The sequence below is a fragment of the Conger conger genome, chromosome 18, assembly GCF_963514075.1.
Source record: "Conger conger chromosome 18, fConCon1.1, whole genome shotgun sequence".
Taxonomy (NCBI): Eukaryota; Metazoa; Chordata; class Actinopteri; order Anguilliformes; family Congridae; genus Conger; species Conger conger.
The window spans coordinates 3,998,071-4,021,602 of NC_083777.1; the positions used below are offsets into that span (position 1 = coordinate 3,998,071).

General features: G+C 40.5%; 1 protein-coding gene across 1 annotated transcript in view; it reads right to left on the reverse strand.

Moving 5' to 3' along the window:
- The window catches only part of LOC133118753 (von Willebrand factor A domain-containing protein 7-like), a 31,798-nt gene extending 9,725 nt beyond the window's left edge, over positions 1–22,073 (reverse strand). Inside the window, exons 1-9 of the mRNA XM_061228946.1 lie at positions 21,952–22,073; positions 14,476–14,662; positions 12,775–13,059; positions 12,606–12,690; positions 7,510–7,696; positions 5,477–5,646; positions 4,627–4,739; positions 4,262–4,378; positions 36–209 (exon numbers count right to left, since the gene is read on the reverse strand). Of these exons, the coding sequence (XP_061084930.1) occupies positions 36–209; positions 4,262–4,378; positions 4,627–4,739; positions 5,477–5,646; positions 7,510–7,696; positions 12,606–12,690; positions 12,775–13,059; positions 14,476–14,655 (1,311 nt within the window). The 5' untranslated portion in view covers positions 14,656–14,662; positions 21,952–22,073. The remainder of the gene's footprint in view (positions 1–35; positions 210–4,261; positions 4,379–4,626; positions 4,740–5,476; positions 5,647–7,509; positions 7,697–12,605; positions 12,691–12,774; positions 13,060–14,475; positions 14,663–21,951) is intronic.
- Positions 22,074–23,532: the final 1,459 nt, after the last annotated feature.

The window sequence follows — 23,532 nt, forward strand, 5'->3', positions numbered from 1 at the left end:
GATGTGGGGGGGGGGGGGGGGGGGTGTAAGTATACCAGGCCTGTGGTAGAGGAGTCCACAATGATGTCAGTGGCTTGGTCCAGCATGTCCTTGGTGATCACTATGGCCTGCCCCCCAGATGCCTCGGCCAATTCCTGGTACAGGCGACTCTTACTATTAGTGTCCCTTCGACGCCGACCAAAGAGAGGATTCGTCAAAAAGAAGGTCACCTACAAGGGGATGGAGTGAGGGGGAGAGAGAGATAGAGAGAGACCTAAATTTTGCACAGTTGAAAAGGGGGGAGCTCAACACAAAGACATATTGGTTACAGTGTAACTATGTTTCTCTGAATGAAGAGACTATCTCTCCACTTTATTATATATTCCACATGTACAGGAAGATCCACCAATAAGACGTGGCTACTTTTTATGACAAATCAGCTGTGCCGGCCAGTGCCCTGATCAGTGCTCTACAAAGCATCTAAGTTGGTGTGGTATCACAGAAAATGTGATTGACCGTGTCTCCGAGCAGCCTTCACTCAAACCCCTTTCTCACAGGAATCCCGGGATATACATGGGATATTAAACCCCAAATCGACCCACGTTTGACCCATTCACACCCCAAAATGGTCCCAGGAATGTCCCGAGTCCTTGCCATTCACACCAGACCCTGGTCTTTCCCAGGTCTGCAAGTGGGCTGTCCCATCTCTAAATCATAAAAAGTGGACATTATGTTCCAGTGAATTGATCTGTAGGCTATATTTTTTTTGCAATAAAAATAAATACATAAAATAATCATGGACAGTTTTGTTTATTGCCGATTCAACGTGGCAGACGGTGAGCATGACCTATTATTTTAACATCTTAACATTTATAGGATTTCCTTCCTTTATGCAGTCACCTAATGCAAGCAAAATGCTAATAATTACGGGAATACAATCATGTTCAAGCATCTGCGATTGAGAAGTACGGAATTTATGACTGAGGGACAAGAGACTTTTGGTTGTATTTGGTGTTGTTTACTAAAGAGGAATGAAATTGACATTAAGCTAAAGCCTGTTTCATTTTGCATAGTAAATATTTGTGAAATGCAGAAAGAGTGTTTCTTGTCTCAGTGGAACATTGATAACATCTCAACCACACAATAACATGCAACATCCATTGTCGACATGCAGTTCCTTTGAGGGACAGAAACATACAGTGGGAGCAATAATTATTTGATCCCTTGCTGATTTTGTAGGTTTGCCCACTTACAAATAATGGAACTGTGTAGAATTTTAATCATAGGTACATTTTAACATTGAGAGACAGAATATCACAAAATAATCCACAATAACATCATATAAATTTTATTAATTTATTATCGTATTTTTGTATGAAATAAGTATTTGATCCCCTACCAATCAGCAATAATTCTGGCTCCCACAGACCAGTTAGTTTTCCATTAAGAAGCACTCCTAATCTCGACTCATTACCCAAAACACCTGTGTCAACTCGTTACATCGTTATGTAGCTGTATAAAAGACACCTGTCCACACAATCAATCAGATTCCAACGTTTCCACCATGGCCAAGACAAAGGAGCTGTCTAAGGACATCAGGGACAAAATTGTAGACCGGCACAAGGCTGGGATGGGCTACAAGAAAATAAGCAAGCAGCTTGGTGAGAAGTTAACAACTGTTGGAGCAATTATTAGGAAATGGAAGAAACACAAAGTCACCGCCAATCTCCCTCGGTCTGGGGCTCCACGCAAGATCTCGCCTCGTGGGATATCAATGATCATGAGAAAGGTCAGGGATCAGCCCAGTACTACACAGGAGGAGCTTGTTAATGACCTGAAGGCAGTTGGGACCACAGTCACGAAGAGAACCATCAGTAACACACTACACCATGAAGGATTAAAATCCTGCTGCGCGCGCAAGGTTCCTTTGCTGAAGAAGGCACATGTACAGGCCCGTCTGAAGTTTGCCAAAGAACACCTGGATGATCCAGAGGAGGCTTGGGAGAAGGTGATGTGGTCAGATGAGACCAAAATAGAGCTATTTGGCATCAACTCGACTCGCCGTGTTTGGAGGAAGAGAAATGCTGAGTACAACCCCAAGAACACCATCCCCTGTGAAGCATGGAGGTGGAAACCTTATGCTTTGGGGGTGTTTCTCAGCTAAGGGGACAGGACGACTTCACCGTATCGAGGGGAGGATGAATGGGGCCATGTACCAGGAAATTTTGGGCGTCAACCTCCTTCCCTCAGTGAGAGCACTGAAAATGGGTCGTGGATGGGTCTTCCAACATGACAATGACCCAAAACATATGGCCAAGGCAACAAAGGAGTGGCTCAAAAAGAAGCATATTAACGTCCTGGAGTGGCCTAGCCAGTCTCCAGACCTAAATCCCATCAAAAATCTGTCTCTCAATATTAAAATGTACCTATGATTAAAATACTACACAGTTCCATTCTATGTAAGTGGGCAAACCTACAAAATCAGCAAGGGATCAAATAATTATTGCTCCCACTATAACCAGTGTTGCCAGATGAGAAATATTAAAATAGTGTTTAAATGACGGTTTTTCGAGTCAAGCGAAGATCCACTTGCCTAAATCTAGCATCTTTCCAAGCTTTCATTTTATAATGTTTTGACAACATATAGGCTACTTTCTCCAAGAATTAATATTTGCAGCACACTGAGAGGAAAACTAATATTTTGCACACCAATCTACAACAAAAAGCAGTTCTGCTGTTCAATGTGCTCAATTGAATGAGACGACTCTTCAATGTCAATATACAATGAAATAGCAATCACAGGTTTACTGCTACCAGCATACTGATATTTATGTTCAGCATATAAACCAAAAACTGTATGCTTGTTAAAAAGTTGCACTGTGTTCTTTATCGTTATGACAACAGACCTTGTTGAGTGCACAATCTAGCCTTATAGCGATTGGCTGGAGATATTTTTTTTGGTGCACCGTGATACACAGCTCTTTCCTTTACATTTGCCAACCCCAATTATAACTTTAACCATTGTAGCCTACAATAAAATGCAAAACTGATCATGAACATCATTATTAAAATAAAATTACAGTTATTGCACAGAATGGAGTTATGAATATTTCTGGTTTACGGACTGTTCTAGAAACATATATACTTGGCGGAAGGTTGAATGGAAGCCTTGACAGACAGTCCCGGTAATCTTGCCAGAGGTGGGACTAGGACAACCAGAAGTGGCATTGCACTGTCCAGAATGTAGCAATGGCTGTACCCACAGCCTTAAAAAAGTTGGAAGGAAAACAGAGACCTGGTGGCTGTCCCCAATACATCAATGTCCTGCTCAACCTGTAGGCTATGTGATAAGTGGCGTGAGTACAGTGAATGGATAGTGCCTGTATTGCCCAGCCTTGTCTGGACTGCCATAACATCCTAGTAAGCAAACCGCATGAGCATGTGGCTACCCCAGCTTGTGCATTATCTTATCAAAGTCTGGGAGAAGAGGGTTCACTGAAGGTTTGCTTGTCCTTGAGTGTCACTGTCAAGCATGACAGGGGACATTGAGATATTCTGGCATATAAACATTCAGGGCCTTCGCTGCCCCACTGATCAATGTCCTGAGGTTATGGTTGAGCCATGACTCCTCTGAGCCTGGTGTCCACTCTGGCTATTACCACATTCTGCCTCCTACTACAGGGAGGAAGAGGGCCTGATCAGCCCTCAAGAAATGACAACGAGCTTCTGTCACATGATAATAATAATAATTATAATTCTACTATCAATATATGTCACTAAATATGGAATACATATACACTGCAGTCCATAATTATTTGAACGGTGGTATAATTTATATTCTCTTGTCACTCTTCTCCAGCACATTGAATGTGAAAAGAAACAATGGATATGAGGTTAAGGCACATAATCCTTATTGGGCGATCCGTGTAGGAATTACCGCCATTTTCATACATAGTCCTCCATTTTAAGTTGTTTCCGGTTAGTCAGGTGTATTCCATCACTTCCTTAGTACAGGTATAAGAAAGCTTTCAGTATGTAATCTTGATTCTAGGCTTCTGACAACATATTATTTTATTTCAACTGTTTGCTTGCTGGAGTAAAGTGAAAACAACAAAAATGTGTTACTGTCCAAATGCTTACGGAATGCACTGTATATTGACTACTTTGTGACTCTGAAGTGAGTGTATATCAGTGAGTGAGTGTAATTAAATTAAAGTGTGCTTGAGTGACTGTGTGTGCAAGTGAGTGTCTGACTGAATGAAAAAGGTGGTTCTGTACTCACAACTGACTTGGTGCTCTCAATCAGAGCAATGACTGTGCTCTTCAGGTAAACATCTTTGGCCGGGGCATCGGTGAACACAAAAATCTCAGAGGATGCAGGGGCACTGCTGAGTGCCAGCTAAATAGATAGAGAGAGAATTGACTTTGATGCCCATTTATTGAAACATCACAAAATAAAAAATAAAAAAACCCTTTGGTACACCCAGTATCAAACAAAATCACAAATTTCAGAAATGAAAAAGTACCTAGACACAAAATCAGGATAAACAAATAGAAGTGGAAGAGTGTGCTTAGACTGAGATTTCAAAATAATGCTTTTCACAAACACACACACATGCATGCATGCACACACAAACACACACTTACCAGCAGTCCTGATAGACTCATCTCTGGCGTGTCACCCCCACCAGTTGCACTTAGAGCATCGATCCTCTGCTTAAAGATGTCAGAGTTTCTTGTCCGAGTCAGAGGTCCAACTCCTATGCACAAAAACATGTATGAACACACATGTATTCACACACACACACACACACACACACACACACACACACACACACACCGATGCTGCCAGCAGCTGCGATTGTACATCCTGTCCGATGAACTTTGGTGAAGCACACAAGGTGTGAGCTGCGTGCCTTCTGTCCTGCTTCTAATGCCGCAGAGATGCTTTTTTCCCTGAAAGCTTGCAGTGATTTTGAGTTGGTCTTTGTACCTTTGGACTTTATACATTTGGTTCTCTGGAGAACCAGTAATATGATGTTCTCGTTATTTGACCTAGTTTATAAGGTGTCCGTCAAGCTTACCAGAGATTGTTGGCTCAAATCCGGCTGCAAATATTTTATTAGGCCTCATTTCCATTCTAACACATTTAGGGCTATAAAGGACAGCTATCGTGGTACTGCGGTACTGGTAAACAAATCTATCCATTCATTAAGCTTTTGGAACATCACAGTCTATTATGATTTAAATCACTGTAAATTAGGCCCAATATACCATAACATAATACCATGCCCACATTAATTATTTATTTTATTTTATGTAAAAGTCCCTAAAGGGACATTGCAGAAGGAAAAGTATAAGGCGTTCACCTAGCAAACTAGAGATCTGCTTACTCTCATGAATACAAAAATGTGCCATCACCAAGTAGGTCCACATATGGTAATATTAAGGTAATAATATGTAGTGTTGAATATGAAACCAAGATTGGGTGACCCACCTGGGTCATTAAAGGGCACCAGGATGTAGGAGGATGGCTCATCTTGAGTGCCTTTCTTACTGTCGATGATTGAAAATGACACCCTCTTTGCCTCCTCAATGTCATCAGACATGCTGCCCGTAGTGTCAATCACAAAACATAGCACAGAGGAATGAGTGATACCCATAAGCCTGTGAGGGAGGGAGGGAGGGAGAGGGAGGGAGGGAGGGAGGGAGAGAGAGAGAGAGAGAGAGAGAGAGAGAGAGAGAGAGAGAGAGAGAGAGAGAGAGAGAGAGAGAGAGAGAGAGAGAGAGAGAGAGAGAGAGAGAGAGAGAGAGACTCTTTAATAAAAATGTAATTGCATACTGTCAGGGTTGGGAGGTAGTACCGGTTGTGGCCACCAGGGGTTTATTATTTTCACCTGGTGCTCTTTAGTGCCAACGTGTACACTGCGAACACCTTCCTGTAGGTTCTTTAGTTTTTTTCTCTTTTGTTTTCGGCTCGTGTGAGTCTGTGGGTGAGGGACGTTGTCCCCGGTATTTATTTTGGTTTGTGCGTTTTCCAGAGCTGCAACTCACGGTTGTTTATTTTGTTTATGCTTTTTGGTTGTGTTCTTCGCCCTGGTTTTTAAGGGTTGCTTTATTTTCATTAGCCGTTTTTTGGGGCTATTTTATTTATTTGATCGGAGCTGTCTCCGAGTTGTTTTCGTGTCCTTGACCTCCCTGGGTTTAGTGTTTCGCGTGCCCGCTTACTAGGGATTACCCTTAGTCGCGCCTGGCTCTCCGCCATTCCTCAACCTCATACATACGAATAAAAAAGCAAACCAAAGGCAAACAAAGACCCTAAAACAACACTCTGTTATGGGTGCACCAATACGAATACTTAATAAAAGTATCAATTGATACAGAGTGCCGATACCAAATATTATTAATAAAAGGCAGAGGGAGGGTAATATTACATTACGTTGTTAAACCCCAATGACCACTTCAGTGTGTTTCCCTAGAATCGCATGCAAATCATGTTTTTTTTTTTAAAGAAAAAGTTTTAAACATAACTTGTTTTTATTCTAAAATATAGAATAAAATCAGCAATAGCTAGAATGTTTTTTACAGAGTAGCATGCAATAGCAACAGTAGACTTGTCTGTTGTTTAGCCACTGGCTGACTCTGCTTAGGTGCTGCGCTATCAGTAAATCTCCTATGTTTGCTGGGATGGCGACTCTAGACATTCTTCATTAAGTTACTTGTGTTCATGTCTCATTATTGTTATTATATATGAATATATAAATAAATTATGTGAATATATAATTAATTATCAACATGCGCCAGAGTATTTTGACATAGTTGGCAATCATCCTGCAAAAGAAAAACAAACATTTCAACGTAAAACTTAAAATGACAGGTCCAACAGCTACATGATGAAACAAACATTTACTTTTCTACTATCCATGTGTTTTACCTCCTCTCCTCCAATCGCTAGCTCACGTAAACACAAATACTTAAATCGGTGCAAAACTCAGGAGAAGCTTTCAGAATAATGAGGGCGTATTACATTTAAAAAATAATCTTTTACCATTTCAAATGTACATCAATCTCAGAGAGGCCTACCGGTTCAATATGACGGAAATCTATCGTGGTGACAGAACATTTTAATCCATGAGTTTTGACATCTCTGCCAATTGTAAAAGAAACTGCCACACTACTGACATGATTGCCCTGTACACATCTGCTATTACTCATGTTTGTTGATATTGTGTGCACGACACGCAACAGGCCTATACGGCCTATTAGTACTTGTAAAACTGTAAATACTATAGTGCCGATACTGAGAATTTAGGTGCTGTATCGGTCGCATATCAATACCAACGAGTAGTATTAGTGCACCCCTGTGCTATGTTTAATCAGCACCTAAGCACAGAATAATCTGAACACTGCTTCAGCACAGCCTCACGGAGTGCAGCATTGCTCCAGAGCAGCAGAAGTGCCACATCAGAAGATGAGCGATATACAGAAGCGTTCCTCAGTATATGCATATGTAACAGGCTGAGCTGGTACCGGAGGAAGTTTTTCTCCCCGGCAGCACCCCGGATGTCCTCCAACAGCTCCATGGTGGCGTCCACAGCCATCGCAGCAGCAGCGCGATGCAGGTGTCCATGATCTGCTCCGTCGTCATCCTTGTTGATCCCGGCAATTGGGTCTGGCTGACTAGTACAGTCAAAAAACCCACCATGACTGCACTTCCCTGCACCAGAGACAACGGATTATTGATAGAGGACTACAGTACATGCAGGATTGGAGGTTTATAGAGGACTATAGTAACTCCAGGTTTGATAGAGGCAGTGGCAGCCGCTAGCAAAGTCATCTTGCCGCACATAACAATCCAGTATGTATTATGCTAGTAATTTATTTCACATCTGACCTTTAGCAGACGGTCCTAAATAAGAACGTTGTGCTTTATTCAATCTAGCTGGCTCATTCAGGAACTGATACACAGTGGCAGCCACTCAATGGGGGCGCTGCCCCATCCCCGATCTGTCAGTGCGGAAAAAATGTATTCATGAAAATATTTGTAATTTCTAGCATTAGCTTAACTGTCAGGTAAATCAATGATTTTCTGTCCGGTAAATCGCATTAATAAAAACAGAATATATCAAGTCGTCAAACATTTTGTCTGTTTTGTCTGGGCATGCCCAAATAATAACATTGAATACTCAAATAGAAATTATTTTGAATGCATGCCGATTTCTTTAAATCTATAAAAGGTCGACTGGAACTGTTTTCAAAATTCCACAATAATCACGAAAATCACCTTTGCATGTATCCACGCATATCGAGTAAGTGTGTTTTTACAGTGGGTATTTATAATTATGGAAAAGCAAACTTGTCAGCAAAATATTCACAATTCGATTCGATACATGACATAATTTAAATGAAAAAATGTTATCGAACCATGTTATTCTTATCACTAACCATTGTATACATGACATTGATTATGTTAATTTTTATCATAGGAATTTGGAATTATAGGCAATTGTATTCAACACATGGTTCTCTTTAAAAATCTATTAAAAAAAAAAAATCAAATTGTTTTCAGGAAATGGCAAGTAGACCTTGAAGAGCACCATGCCAGGTATACATGCTATTGATTGTGTGACTTTTTACTGTAGGAATATGGAATTATGGGATTGCAAACTCCAAGATGGTAATTGCATTCAATACATGGCAGTTTTCAAGAAATTTTACATACACCTTGAAATTCAATTAAAATGTAAATCAAAACATTTTCAGGAAGAAACACTATGGTCTTTTAGAACACCATCCCAGGTATAGGTCCTATCAACTATGTGAAATCTCTCATCTCAAATTTGGCAAACTCCCAACATGATCACTAGTCAATTCAATACATGGTACTATTTACCAATTCTTTTAAAAAATGCACCATGAGTTTCTGGAAGTACAGCATCCCAGGTATGCATACCATTGATTCAGTGCATTTTTACTGTACAAATTTGGAATTATGGGATGGTAAACTGTCCCATAATCACCATTCAATTCGATACATAGCATTTGAAGAGCCATGGCAGGTATACACTGGCTTCATAAGGTATCGAGACCCCCTTCACTTTTTGCACACTTTACTGTGTTGTAGGTTTAATTTGAAATTACATTTTTGGTCATCTACACTCAGTAACCCATAAAGACAAATTGAAAACGTTTTTCAGATTTTTTCAAATTTATTTAAAATCAAAAACTGAAATCTCTCATTGATAAAAAAAAAAAAGTATTCAGACCCTTTGCTTCAAGAATCTACTGGATTTCCAAACAGTTTCATAAAATTTCTTAATACATTTTTGAAAAGCAGCATATAGCGAATACAATTGCCATTTTGGATGAATTTTCGATCCAGCAATTCCAAATTCCTACAGTGAAATTTTACATAATTGATAGGACCTATACCTGGGATGGAGAAAGATGGAAAGACGAAGCCGACGACGAGGGAGGTATTTATCTGCAACCGCAATCGCATGAGCTCGAGGTGCCAGCAGCCGAAGATAGCACCAAATCAACGAATGAGACCGTAGTGTTTGCCAGTGAAAAAAGAACAATGTTTGCCCAGGGAAGTTCAGATGATGGCCCAGCAATATCACCAAAAGAGAACTACAAGCGGCTAATTTTTCTCCCCCTGGTTGATGCAGCTTTAATTGGTCTTTCTAAGAAATATTCGCAGCTGGATATTTTTTACAAATTGTTCGATTTCTCGTCAGCACCAATAAGCTGCAAACCACGATCAGTAACAACATACTGCATCTTGGAAAGGAAATTGGGGACATTGATGCAGATGATCTTCTATATAAAAACACCTGTCAAGAGCTATCCCAGCGATGTGTGCGATTCACCCATTGACATGCTTCGGTACATCTTCCGGGAAACAGTTTTGGATTTGTAATGTTACCCAAACAGTTTGTCCACGTCTCAAACTAGTACTATCTGCACTCGATAATGTTACAAGATCGTTTGAATGGATTGGCCGAAATTTCAATTGAGCACCAAATCTGTCGCAAATTGGATTACTCCAAGATAATTAAAGAGTTTGCAGCAGCCAAAGCAAGATATGTCCTCTTTTAAATGGTGAGTCAACAGTATTAATTCATTACGCCTGTCTTAAGTGAAAAATAGGGCTCAATCTGTAATAAATTGGCTTTTTTTCTCTTTAAAACATAGGGGTCGGCATATTCCTATTTTGCCCAGAGCGCTGAATTGTCTTCCCCGGCCCCGACAGGAAGGTGATAGTAACACAAATAACCACACATTACAACAGTGGTATGCAGAAGTGCATCTCTGAACACACAAATCATAACTCTTAAGTAGATAGGCTACAGCAATAGAAGACTAAAAAACAAGTGTAATAAATACCTAATAAAGTGCTCGGTGGGTGTAGTACCTCCATCAGTGTTCTGCTAGTATTCGTTCTTTGAGAAAGTAGCCTTTATGTTACCAAAATGAAAATTGGTTGCAGCATTATCTGCAATTTGCAAGTGACGAATGAAACCCAAGTGAAAAGTGTTTTGCTAAGATATTGAGATCTGCGATCAGGGGCACTGCAGGGCTCACCAATCACAGTTTCTGCCTGTGCAGACCACATGAACGTAATTGGATTCATGTGGTCTGGACTCAGGAGGATGCGCTGGCTCTGGAACACACTCTGGGTTTGTATGAGAGGGCCTCCTTAGCAAAGGTCTACTGGAGGAATTGTGAGGCCCCACAAGGGGAGTGGATGGGGGGGGGGGGGGGGGCACCACCTAGTTTGGTTGGGGTGGAGGAGGGATCAGATGAAGGTTTTGGGTGTGTTGATGCGTACTTAGATGAACTGCAGGACGGCACGCTGGACATGGTTGCATCTAAATGGTGGTGGTTCCTCCCACTAATGTCCTTTCGGGGGAGGGTCTTGGTCACAAATAACCTGTCTGCCTCAGTGCCATGGCTGGAGCCCCCAAGAGGCCTACTCAAGGAACTGCAGAGAAGACTGGTGGACTTTTTTTGGTTGGGGCAGCATTGGGCAGCGGTGCTACATCTCCCACTACAGGAGGGTGGACAGGGCCTGGTGGCCTTGCAGAGCCGGGTTACAGCTTTCCATACTGCCTGGTGGCTGCTGTACCACCCTAATCTCACCTGGAGGGGTCTGGCCTGGACTCTCCTGGGGAGGGCTGCAGCGATGGGCTATAAACACAAGTTGATTTTGATGTGCACCTGGCGGTCGAGCTGCACGTTCACGCCTGTTTTCCGTTCTGGTTCCTCAGTGGTGGAATGACTTGCCTACCACTTTCAGAACAGCAGAATCCATCCATCCATTATCTGAACCCGCTTATCCTGAACAGGGTCGCAGGGTGGCTGGAGCCTATCCCAGCATACATTGGGCGAAAGGAATACACCCTGGACAGGTCGCCAGTCCATCGCAGGGCACACACACCATTCACTCACACACTCATACCTATGGGCAATTTAGACTCTCCAATCAGCCTAACCTGCATGTCTTTGGACTGTGGGAGGAAACCGGAGTACCCGGAGGAAACCCACGCAGACACGGGGAGAACATGCAAACTCAGCACAGAGAGGCCCCGGCCGACGGGGATTCGAACCCAGGACCTCCTTGCTGTGAGGCAGCAGTGCTACCCACTGCACCATCCGTGCCGCCTAGAACAGCAGAATCCCTCCCCCTATTTCGACGCAGACTCAAAACCCACCTTTTCAAACTCTACCGTAGTCCTCCCTCCTGATTTCCCCTGCCCCTCCTTTCTGATATCCCTATCCTTGTCTAACCCCCCCCCCCACTTATGATGACAACTATGTTTAGAACAGCATTTCATGTGTATTTTGCTAGTTTCTGGATGTGATGCTTTGACTTATGGTAGAACCTATGCACTTGTAAGTCGCTTTGGATTAAAAGCGTCTGCCAAAATGTAAATGTAAATGTAATGTGCCCAGGGATCTTTCAGCACTCATGCCTTTTTATAATTCAGTTTTGAGGGTGTTGTTTCAGACCTTTCAGACTGTCAGATGGAGCATCACCTGCCCAGAGGGGTGGGTCCTGCAAAGCCACTTCTGCATAACCCGCTGCTGCCGGTGAGGATGCTGCAGTCCATCAGCAAAGTACTAAATGTTGTGTTTTCAATGTATTGTATTCGGTCTATGTTGTGAGTGTGTCAGTTCCTTTCACTTCATTCATTCATTTCACTTCCTGATTGTTTCCCCACCTGATTCCCATTCCCTCTCGTTACCTGTGTTTTTTAAACCCCTTTGTTTGTTCAGTTCCCTGCCAGCAGTTTCTGATTGATATCTGTTACAAACTGTTTCGTCCCCGACCTCTGAGTTCAACTTATTCTGCCTGTCTGATTCTGACCCGTAGTTTTGTTTCTGGATTGTGTTTTTGTCTGATAAGCCCATTTGTTTTCAACCCATTGCCTGTGACCACTACTACTCTTTGGATTACCATTCATATATCTGTTTGCTGGAAATCTGACCTATTGCCTGGACTATCTATAACAAACTGCTTTATCTCTGCTGTATCTGTTTGCCGGCTTCTGACCTTCGCTTGTTCAAGCTGCTGTTTTAATAAAGAGGCATCAAAGTAAAAGGGGCATCTCTCTCCCTACCTGCTCCGATTTCATCTGGTCGGATCAGGTTGGTGTTTGGATGCTTGTTTTCCAGTTCAATCCAGTTACTGTTACTATAGAAATCCTGCAAGGGAGAAGACACACAGTGTTCTCATCTTTACAGCATATCTCTCATTCACATGAACACACTCACACACCTGCCTCTCACCTGCAGGGTGTGGCAGATCTTCCCCAGAGTAAATCTTGCTGAGATAAAGTTCTCCTTCCAGACATTGGCCTTTATGCTGGCCATGCCATCTGTGATGAGGGCCCGGCTGCCTGTGAAGTCCTCCCCTTTGAAGTGGTGCCGATCACTCAGACGGTAAATGACATCCACTTCTGCATTGCTCAAGTATATTGTCATGATGGAGGCCTTGAAATTGACAGCAGACTCCAGGGAGCCGTCGTTGTGTGAGCAGGCTCTCTGCACTTTAGATGCAGACAGTCTACCGGTCTGTTTCAGAGAAAATACCACAAGCTAAATGTTATGCTAATGCAATGTTAAGCTAGCAATTAAAGCTAGCAATTAAATGTTCTGATTTAGTTTCTGATAACATGCAGAACTCTGCAAATGTTTAGGTTGGTGTGAAAAAATGCAGTAAGAATGCTTTCAAAAATAGAATAGATGTTAATAGTTTAATTTGATCAATTAACAAAATGCAGAGTGAATGAATAGAAGAAAGATCTAAATCAAATCAATATTTGGTGTGACCACCCTTTGCCTTCAAACCAGCATCAATTCTTCTAGGTACACTTGCACAAAGTCAGGGATTTTGTAGGCATATAGTCAGGTGTGTGATTAACCAATTATACCAGACAGGAGCTAATGATCATCAATTTAATATGTAGGTTGAAACACAATCATTAACTGAAACAGAAACAGCTGTGTAGGAGGGTTAGAACTGGGTGAGGAACAGAAACTCTGCTTCCAAGGTGAGGTGGCAGAAGTCATACACCATGGCAAGACTGAGCACAGCAACAAGACACAAGGTAGTTATACTGCATCAGCAAGGTCTCTCCCAGGCAGACATTTCAAGGCAGACAGGGGTTTCTAGTTGTGCTGTCCAAGCTCTGTTGAAGACGCACACGGGCAACGTTGAGGACGCAATGGTCGGCACATCATGCTCAGTTCCCTTCGCAATCTGAAGATGTCCTACAGTGCCATCCGCTCGGAATTGGCAGAAACCAGTGGGAACCAGGTACACACATCTACTGTGGGGAGAAGTCTGGCCAGAAGTGGTCTTCATGGAAGAATTTCGGCCTAAAAGGCATACCTCCGACGTGGAAACAAGGCTAAGCGACTCAACTATGCACAAAAACACAGGGGAACCGGAGTGCAGAAAAATGGCAGCAGGTTCTCTGAACTGATGAGTCAAATATTTGGCTGTAGCAGAAGGTAATTTGTTCACCAAAGGGCTGGAGAGTGGTACAAGAATGATTGTCTGCAGGCACCAGTGAAGCATGGTCATTAAGAACTATCTTCAGCCTAAAGAAGAACAAGGAGTCCTGGAAGTGATGGTATGGCCCCCACAGATCCCTGATCTCAATATCATGAAGTCTGTCTGGGATTACATGAAGAGAGAAGCATTTGAGGCTGCCTAAATCCACAGAAGAACTGTGGCTAGTTCTCCAAGATGTCCGGAACAACCTACCTGCCGAGTTCCATCAAAAACTGAATACCTGGAAGAATTGATGCTGTTTTGAAGTATTGATTTGATTTAGATTTTTCTTCTGTTCATTCACTTCTCTTCATGCATTTAGTTTTCCATATTAACATTTCTATTTTTTAAAGCATTTTTATTTTACAGAATTTTTTCACACTTGCCTAAAACTCTTGCATAGTACGGTAGCTAGATAGATAGTCTCTTACAGGAATGCGGAAATCTCTCCCCTCAGCGATGGCCAATGCTTGACAGACCTCTGTGGTTTTGCGCAGGATGGCCATCTTAGTTATCTCCCGGTGGGTGATGGAGTTTCCCAGTAAAGGCTTAAAGGCCTGCAACCCTGGCAGTAGCAGGCCCAGCAGGAGTACATGCAGAGTCCAGTCCATCAGTGTGCTGCCATAGAATAACACAACCACATCACTGCATAACCAATGCATAATCATGTTATCCATGATGAATGGGACCATGGATGATATACACATGTATTTTCAGAAAGGGCACACATATGGCATAATCGATTTATTAGCCACCTATCACAGGATTGACAATAGGATCCTCAATCTCCACACAAAGAGGGGCGATGTCCAGTCCTCACTTAAAGGGTTGGCTTTAGAATGGATTAGTTTGCAGAACAACATATTACATCACACATTAACAGGCTCTTGCTCCTCACTGGGATTTCTCTAGATATAGAAGAATAAGTGATCACACTGAAACAGAATAATTTCTTTAACATTAGACACTACTGTTCGCGGAAATGCTTTTGCTAGTTTATATTGTCAACACTAATGTTAATCATGAGGCCTTTTTCCACTAAATAATTATATTGCTAGAACTTTAAGCACATCAGAACGTTATGGAAAGCAAGTTCATTCTATATGCAAGCTATGATGCGCTAGACTAATTTGAGTGTGTGAGTGAATGGTGTGTGTGCCCTGTGATGGACTGGCGACCTGTCCAGGGTGTATTCCTGCCTTTTGCCCAATGTATGCTGGGATAGGCTCCAGCCCCTCTGCGACCCTGTTCAGGATAAGCGGGTTCGGATAATAAATGAATGAATGAATGAATAGACTAATTTGACTGCTAGAGGTGGATTAGAGTAGACTGCACAATTTAGTGCAATGGAAAACGCTTGTAGTGATCTAAGTGTGGACGCTGCAATTATGGAGCTTCTGAACAATGTCACAGAGGTGTGCCTTAAAGCCTGTCAGCATATTCATTATGGCAGAAGAAATGAGTATGAAATGGCTGATAAATGAATTGCTTTACATCTTACTGACAGCAACACGGTGCTAACTAAGCAATTTAGTGGTTCTCAACCTTTTAACATGGATCTAACAAATGTATCTTAACATGATTCCAACACAATGCCCACGAGTCCTCTGTTGTTGTACTGAAATACAGTCACGTTCGTCATCTATTTTCATTTGTACTCTATGCAAGGTTACACAGTTATCCTCGATGTAAGCATTAATTTGTTTATGTGGCCGTTCACACTTGCTCATTACATTACATTACATTATTGGCATTTAGCACACGCTCTTGTCCAGAGCGATGTACAGTTGATTAGAATAAGCAGGAGACAATCCTCCCCTGGAGCAATGCAGGGTTAAGGGCCTTGCCCAAGGGCCCAACAGCTGCACACGTCCTTCACTTTTATCAACTGTAATTTTCATTCTAGGATATATGAGTTTAACATAAATAGGACAAGAATTGACCGAGTGCAATGTTACTGCCGAGCGGGACGAAAGTAATTCAGGAGTGGGTCGAAAGTAACGGTAACTAAGGTTGCGCAATGTGTTCTCTGTTTTTCGGTTTTGTAGGGGAGATTGGGGTCTGGTTTAACACGGGGTTGATTGTTAGGCAAAGTTTTCACCCGATCAGAAACAACCTAGCCTGCTGTAAATCACATTGCACACCCCCATACACACCCACTTTCACCTCAGGTTACAACAGACCAGGGCTGCATTTATCGAAGCCTTCTTAACGTTAAGTCGTTCGTAAGTTGTACCTTAAGCTCTACCTTAACGTTTCAGCATGTTTCCCAAAACGTTCTTAGCTAAGTATACCTTCTGTACGTCGTACTTTTGTAAGGTTGGTCTGGACCACCACTGTTACGACCGCAAGGCTCTGAAATCAGCTTACTTCTCAATCTGTTAAGCAATATGTACAATAATAATTCTACAGTTGGCTAATAATACTACTAAAATGCCACATTAATGGAACTGTTTTTATGCAAATAATAAAATTGTACATTACAAAGCATGTTGCACTTTATTGAACATGTTGTGTAATTGAACATGTGAGTGGGATTTCCCACTCTCTTTGTGGGCCGGAGAGATGTTTAACCATAATTCTTTCTTTGTTTCGTTGGACACCGTAGTCCTGAAACTGGAAAATAATGTTTCTGTATTCAGCGAGATGTCTAACAATATCTCCATTTTGTTTGCTGTGAAACTGTGGGACCGTTTATTTCTTTGTTTTGTTTTTTCCGCCATATCTTATGTTGTTTTCATATTAGTGCGTTTTGCTTGTTGGTGCGCTTTTATTGAAAACATCGGCTAATCAGAGAAAATAGTGAATTACACTATGTGAGGGTGGTTCTAGAAAATCAGCCCTGATTGCAAAGTCATTTAAGGCACCATATCAAAGATATTCAAATAATGGAAATAAAACGACATACCAAAGAAGGCGTATTGCTAGATGGCGTAGCCACAAACCATATCACTAACCGTTTATATACTTTGGCAAATATTATACATACGGTTGGATAATTTAGTTAGCACATTTTTTATTATATTAATACATACCCACCAGTCCTGATAAATGCAATATTTTTAAGTATTCCTGCAGGGAATTATTAAGTTTTATTAATAAATAACACTACTTTTCTCCTAACACAGTCAAACAGTTGCTGCATGGAGTGCAAAAATCTATCTTAGAGCGAGTCGATGGGCCAAGTAACATCGCACGTAGAAGCTATCCCTTAAGCAACCGCCAAAGTTTGGGGAACACACTTAGAAAAGTAAACAGCTTTCGAGTCTTCCTAAAACACTAAAAGACACCGTTAACGGAACACGCGGCCCAGTTTCATGTCAATCGCATGGTCCGGTCAACAAACGTCATATTTGAGAAGGTTATTATTATTATTTTTTTACATCAGGGTTATTTTTCAGCTGCTGTCATGTGCTTAGTTTTGAACAATTCATAATGTATATGAATGTATTTGATTTAAAAGCACAATATGTGGGCTATCAGTGGATATACTTATTGACTGAGAAAGTTGTTGTGTCAAGCTAGCATGACCTTGCAAATCATGGCCGAGTAGGCAGGGTAGATTGTTACACATGGGTGGGGTGCGGTGTTACACATGGTACATATTCTTGACATACAGATGTATTCAACTAAAAACATACATAAAAACTAAACGATTTACTGAGTGTAGTACAAGTTTAAAAAATCACATTGAGTTGTAGCATTTCTTATTTTTATTGATTTTACTCAGAGCTGACGGAAATGCGCAGGTCAGCCGAGACGGGATCCAGTATGACTGGATGACAAACCGAGCTCCTGTGAGCTCAACTACAATGTAAAGTCATTTGAATAAAAACAACCAGTTGTAATGTTTCTGTATTTGTTCTGTATGTTTTCATGGTTATTCTTGTTTATTATTCATTTTTCATAGCTACCTGGTTTATGTTTTCCATTACAGTTCTCTATTGTCCTCCCCTGTTATGTCTGCGTCTGAATGTTTACCAGTCTAGTCAGTCCCCTGTCTGCGTGTCCCACTATTCGGGTGGTTACGGTAGTTTTCGGGTTTTCAACATTTCTTCTAAAACTCGCGATTCTTACTTCCTGCTTTTTCTTGGTAGTTAAATGTTGTAAAGCACGATTCTTACCAACTACTACTAATCTAGGTTTTGTACAGTACTAATCCGATTAATACACTTACTGTCTGTCTAACTAACTAACTAACAATCACTTTTATTGGGTAGTTTAGAAATATTCACGTAACTAACTCACTAACGCAATCTCTATTTCTGCACTGTTCTGTAACTCCGCCTCCCTATGCTATCCCTGATTACTCGTTTAGTTTCAGCGAAGTGTTCGCACCTGTCTCTAACTATCACTACGTCCTCAAACTATGCAATTGCCAACTCCCTAATCCGGGGCTGTATGTTTCACATGTTTTGTTTCGTGCATCCAGTCCGCGTTTTCGTCTCCCTCCCATTATTATGTTATTACCCTATTATGTTTTGCCCACCTTTTTCTCTGCCCCGCCTAGATTGTCACCTTCCCTCTTGTATTTAAACCCCATTATCAGTATGCTTCTTTGTCAGAACGTTGATCGTAGTAAGTGCCTTATTGCGATTCATGATAGACACCCCTTTGCCTTGACTTCGGTACCTGCCTTGCCCTCTTGTTTTGTTTGCTCATCTGGGGCCTCATTTATAAACGTTGCGTAGGCACAAAAGAATGCATACGCCACTTTCTAAGCAAACTTTGGCATTTATAAAAAACGAACTTGACGGGAAAATGTGCGCTCCTCCACGGAAACTCTGCCCCATGCGTACGCACATTAGCTGGAGAAATGAGAAACTGCGACTCCGATGGCAATGGGATGAAACGCGACAAATGGTGTGAAATTGATACTGTTGTGTCCTGTGCCTTTAATGCTCGTGACGTAAGACCAGGAAAACGGAAAGTGAAACAGGATGTAAAAAGGTATAAAGATTTGCCGGGAGTTGTGGCTGGGTATGGCTGCTGTAAGGACGTGCTTCGTCCCTGTTATACTTATTAAAATATTGTATTGTTGAATCTCGCTATACGGGTTCTCTCCCTTCCTAAGTGCAACACAACATTTGGCGACGAGAGAAGTCGAAAATGATACACAACAGATACCACTGTGTAAAATAAATCGAAATTGATTGTTGTTGATTGTACTCTTAAAGGGTTCTGATTTCCTGCATGTTTACACTAGGACTCGGAACTATACTGTCCTCTCAGGTCCTCTGCACTTGTTCTTGTGTTTAATTTGCACTTTGTTGTACGTCGCTCTGAGCGTCTGCTAAATGCCATGTAATGTAATGTAATGTAATGTAATGAAATATTACCTCTCACGTATCATATATGAAGAGTTAATTTGCAAAAACGGATAAAAGCCTCTCTTACAACCAATAAACAAACAGCTGTTTGATTGATGCTCCCTGGAATGCCCAAAAAATATGATTTGGGATGATAAATATAAACGGAGATGTTGTAAAATAATCCCTCAAATATGTAGACGAATTGTTAAACAATACTTCATGTTATTAAATGTATTCTCATAAATAATATGGTGAACAGTCGGACAAATTGCGCTGCACTGATGCCGTTTACAATGCGTCAGTCGGGCAGATACGAGAGCGTAGTTTCATATATTGTTATCATATTCATATATTATGTTTTATAATGTGTTTATTGTTATGGATTTTTGTTCGTTTTATCTCTTAATTTTGTAACTGTGTTTTCAATGGTGCTAGACAAATAACGTGTATTATTATTATTATTATTATTATCATCGTCATCATCACGTTCGTTGTGCAGAACTGTTCGTCATTTACAATCAATCAGGATAATTCCCACACCTGTAGCTTTTCAGAGGCAATCAAATGGCTGAAATCCCTTTTCTTGGCCTTCTTTTCAGCGTTTGCCATTGTCGTCTTCGTGAAATGCATATTCATTAGGGGTGTTTCACTGCCTATTTATAGGCAACTGTGGGCGGGACATGAAGCTGGCAAAGTTGTGCCACATTTAGAGTTGATTGTGATTTATAAAGGAAAACTGGCGTGGGACGTGCGTATGCACTGTTTTATAAATCAGAATATTTTTTTGCGTACGCACGTCCTGGGTTTCACGCTTACGCAACCTTTTCCTACGCAGTTTTATAAATGAGGCCCCTGATCTTCTGGTTTTTCGACGTGTTGTTTTGTATTTTTGACTACGAGTTTGTTTTTGCCCTTTTGTACCTTCGCCCTGTGATTTCCTGGATTTTGACCTCTCGCTTGTTTTTCGACTATTCTTATGCTTTTCGTTCTTGGCTTTTTACTGGATCTCTTGGCTTTTGACCACTGAACATTAAACTATGATTTTTGGATTATCCTGTGGTCTGCGTCTGGGTTCTCTGCACCGTACATAACACCAGTTGCATCTCATATTAACCCAATCTTAAACAATAGAATGAGGAAACAAGTGCCTCAATACATGCAATTAAAAACATGTATTAATTCATTTCCCAAACATTTTAATTTACATTTTTAAACAACTGTAACAACTGACCTCACCCGTGGTAAAAATTGTTGCAATTTACAAGTTTTTTGCCAGACAGTACCTTCCGATCAAGTTTAATAAACATCATAAATAGCTGATAGACAGACTGAAGATATTCCCTGCAACATATTGTCACTGTTAGGCAAGCGGTCTCTTAGCAATCGGGTAAAATACAAAAAGTATCGCAACAACCCGATCTCACCTAATTCTCTTTACTTTCAATACATGTACTATTATACATAATTTAATGTTTGTATCCATTCAATAAATGCTATAGGTTCGAAATCCACGAAAATTAAAAGTGCGTCGCAGTTTTTGCACAACCAATAAAATGTTTTGCGATATAAGATTAATCGGACTGAAATTCATTATTTGGGCTTAATAGCTACACTAGATCCTGAAATATAATTTATTTATTAAACCTGTCAATAAATGTTGCCTATATTGTGAGTTTGTGATGTTTGTAGACACATTTTCAAACACTATTTCAGTTGATTTTGGCAATAGTGACCCTCAAATCGTAGCCTAATGTTTTATTAAAACTGTAGATAAATGTTTGTCATGAAAAATGTTTGACTCAAAGCTTATCAAAGCTTATCAAGCAGTCACAATTCCAATGATGCCATATTTGTAGACTAATTTTCAAACATTTGGTAGTAGATTTTGGCAACGCAGAATGAACTAGTGGAAAACACTTTTTGTTTATTTTTTTACAGCAGGCTTAAATAAGTAGCCTGAACAACAGGGAAGAGTAAACGTAAGAAAGTGCAAGAAGGAAACATCACAAATTAAAAACGATTAGTTCACTTAAGACTGGAAAACCGGCTTCTATAGTGGGTTTTTCCATTGTATTGACTATAGAATTGGATTGCAATAGTTTCTTTATTTTGTTTGAATATAAGAGTGAATACATTTAATTTTGTTTTTACGACTAAGGTCCACTTAATGAAACTATATTAAACATTTGAGAGGTAGATAATGGATTGAAATATGGCCTGAAAGCACATGGTAAAATCTCTTGTTTTATCACATAATGATAAAAATCACTTGTCACACAAAGTAAAAACTTTTTATCACACAAAGTAAAAACTTTTTTTCACTTACTAGATTAATCTAACAGACCTGCACACTGTAATTTATACATCTAGCCCAGTAAAAGAAGTACCTTACTAAATGACCCTATTTGCAATATAAATGAAAATAAATAGATAAATCTTAGCCTCCATCACCATCTTCTTGATCATCATAGAACTCATCTCCTTATTATTATGAAACCATATAATATACTGTTATGTACGTATAGTATGTAGACATAATATTTGTATATAAGAAATATGTATTCAAATAGGTATTCTGGCAGTAAATATATTTACCTTGCAGTTGCAACTGAGTTGAGAGTGGTGTGAAAAGGCACATCCTTCTGAACTCCGATTATGTGGATGAGGGATGAGGAGGAGCTGGGTGGGGAGTGGGGTTGATAGCGGTGAGTGAGCAATCAGGCGTTTCCTTATTTCACCACCGCAACCACAACTGTAGTTTATAAGCAGTTTGTGATGGATTTGCCTGAACCTGTTTTTAATTGTAATCCAACACCAAATATAATTTTGAAGTTGCACAACATCATTTATGGGGTTATTATACTTGTTTCCAGTATAATTCCAGTCATCTTAAATTAGAAAAGAATGTAAAATAGAAGCATTTTCACTAGTGGTCTCAGACACCACTTTATATGGCATATTGTATGAGTACACAATAGTGCTGAGTGATTAAATCTTGTCCTTCAGCTCCTTACTTACCCCTTCTCTCTCTCTGGCCTCCAACGCTCCAACACCAGACATGAATATGAAAAATAATACATTACAAGAATAATGATAATAAACAATGATAAACTAACAGATAGAACACAGGAACATAACATAATAGGAGATTACCAGGTAAATATGTGGTAGGAATAGCACATCATTGGGTAATTACCACTTGTAGATACTAAGAAACTGAAATACAGGATATTTTCTCTATTACCTAACAATGCAAGTGACTATCTTGTTATCAGATGTAAAGCTTGGTTATAGCTTCAGTGTAATTGTGTACCTCCTAAGAAATTAGACAATACCTACCAATATTTGCCAGATGGATTAAACAGTATGAACATAAGCTAATCATACTGTTTTGCGTAGCCTACATACAGTAAAATTAAATGTTGTTTTGGAAGAACAGGGGTTAAAGTTAAGCATTGAAGGTTGCATTTCCTATGCAGTAACAACCAAACAATATGGGAAGGAGAAATATTATGTTTATTTTTCATGAATAAGCATGGCTTTTGTTAGTCCTAAAGAATGAGTGTCATTGTGGATTTAAGCAGTTCATAATATATAGAAAGGAATGGTAGAGGTGTTCATACCATTTTTCACTGTGACAGATGTGGGGAGGTTGATCATTTACAGCTTCAAAAAGGAGAACAGGTTCATTTCCTGCCTTAGTGTGACCAGAAATTGTGAGGTGGCTGCGAGTCAGGGCAGTAGCAGCTGGTTGCAAGTCTCGGGCAGACTAAAAGGTGGTTATTGATCATGGTTGCTCAGTATTTGGACTTTATAGGTAGGTTGATCCAAAGTGCTGTCGAGTAAAAGGCACACCTTTTTATGTTGGGATACTTCTCCTCCAACAGTAGCTCCCAGAATCCGCCATTCATCTCAGTGGCTGCTCTTTGTGTAATCTGAATGTCAGTTTGAAGGGTGAGAATTTCATTCTCCACTTCAGTTGTGTCCAGATGGAAAAAGTAATCTCATTTTGAAGGCAGTGACTTTCACATTAATATCTGTGATAAATGGGAAAGACATATACAGTATGTGGTAACAGGCCAGTGAAACATCTATCACACTCCGATGCAATACTCTGGATTTGCTCTATGTAATGTGCACCATCAAGCCTTTTTCCTGACACTACATTTTTGAATG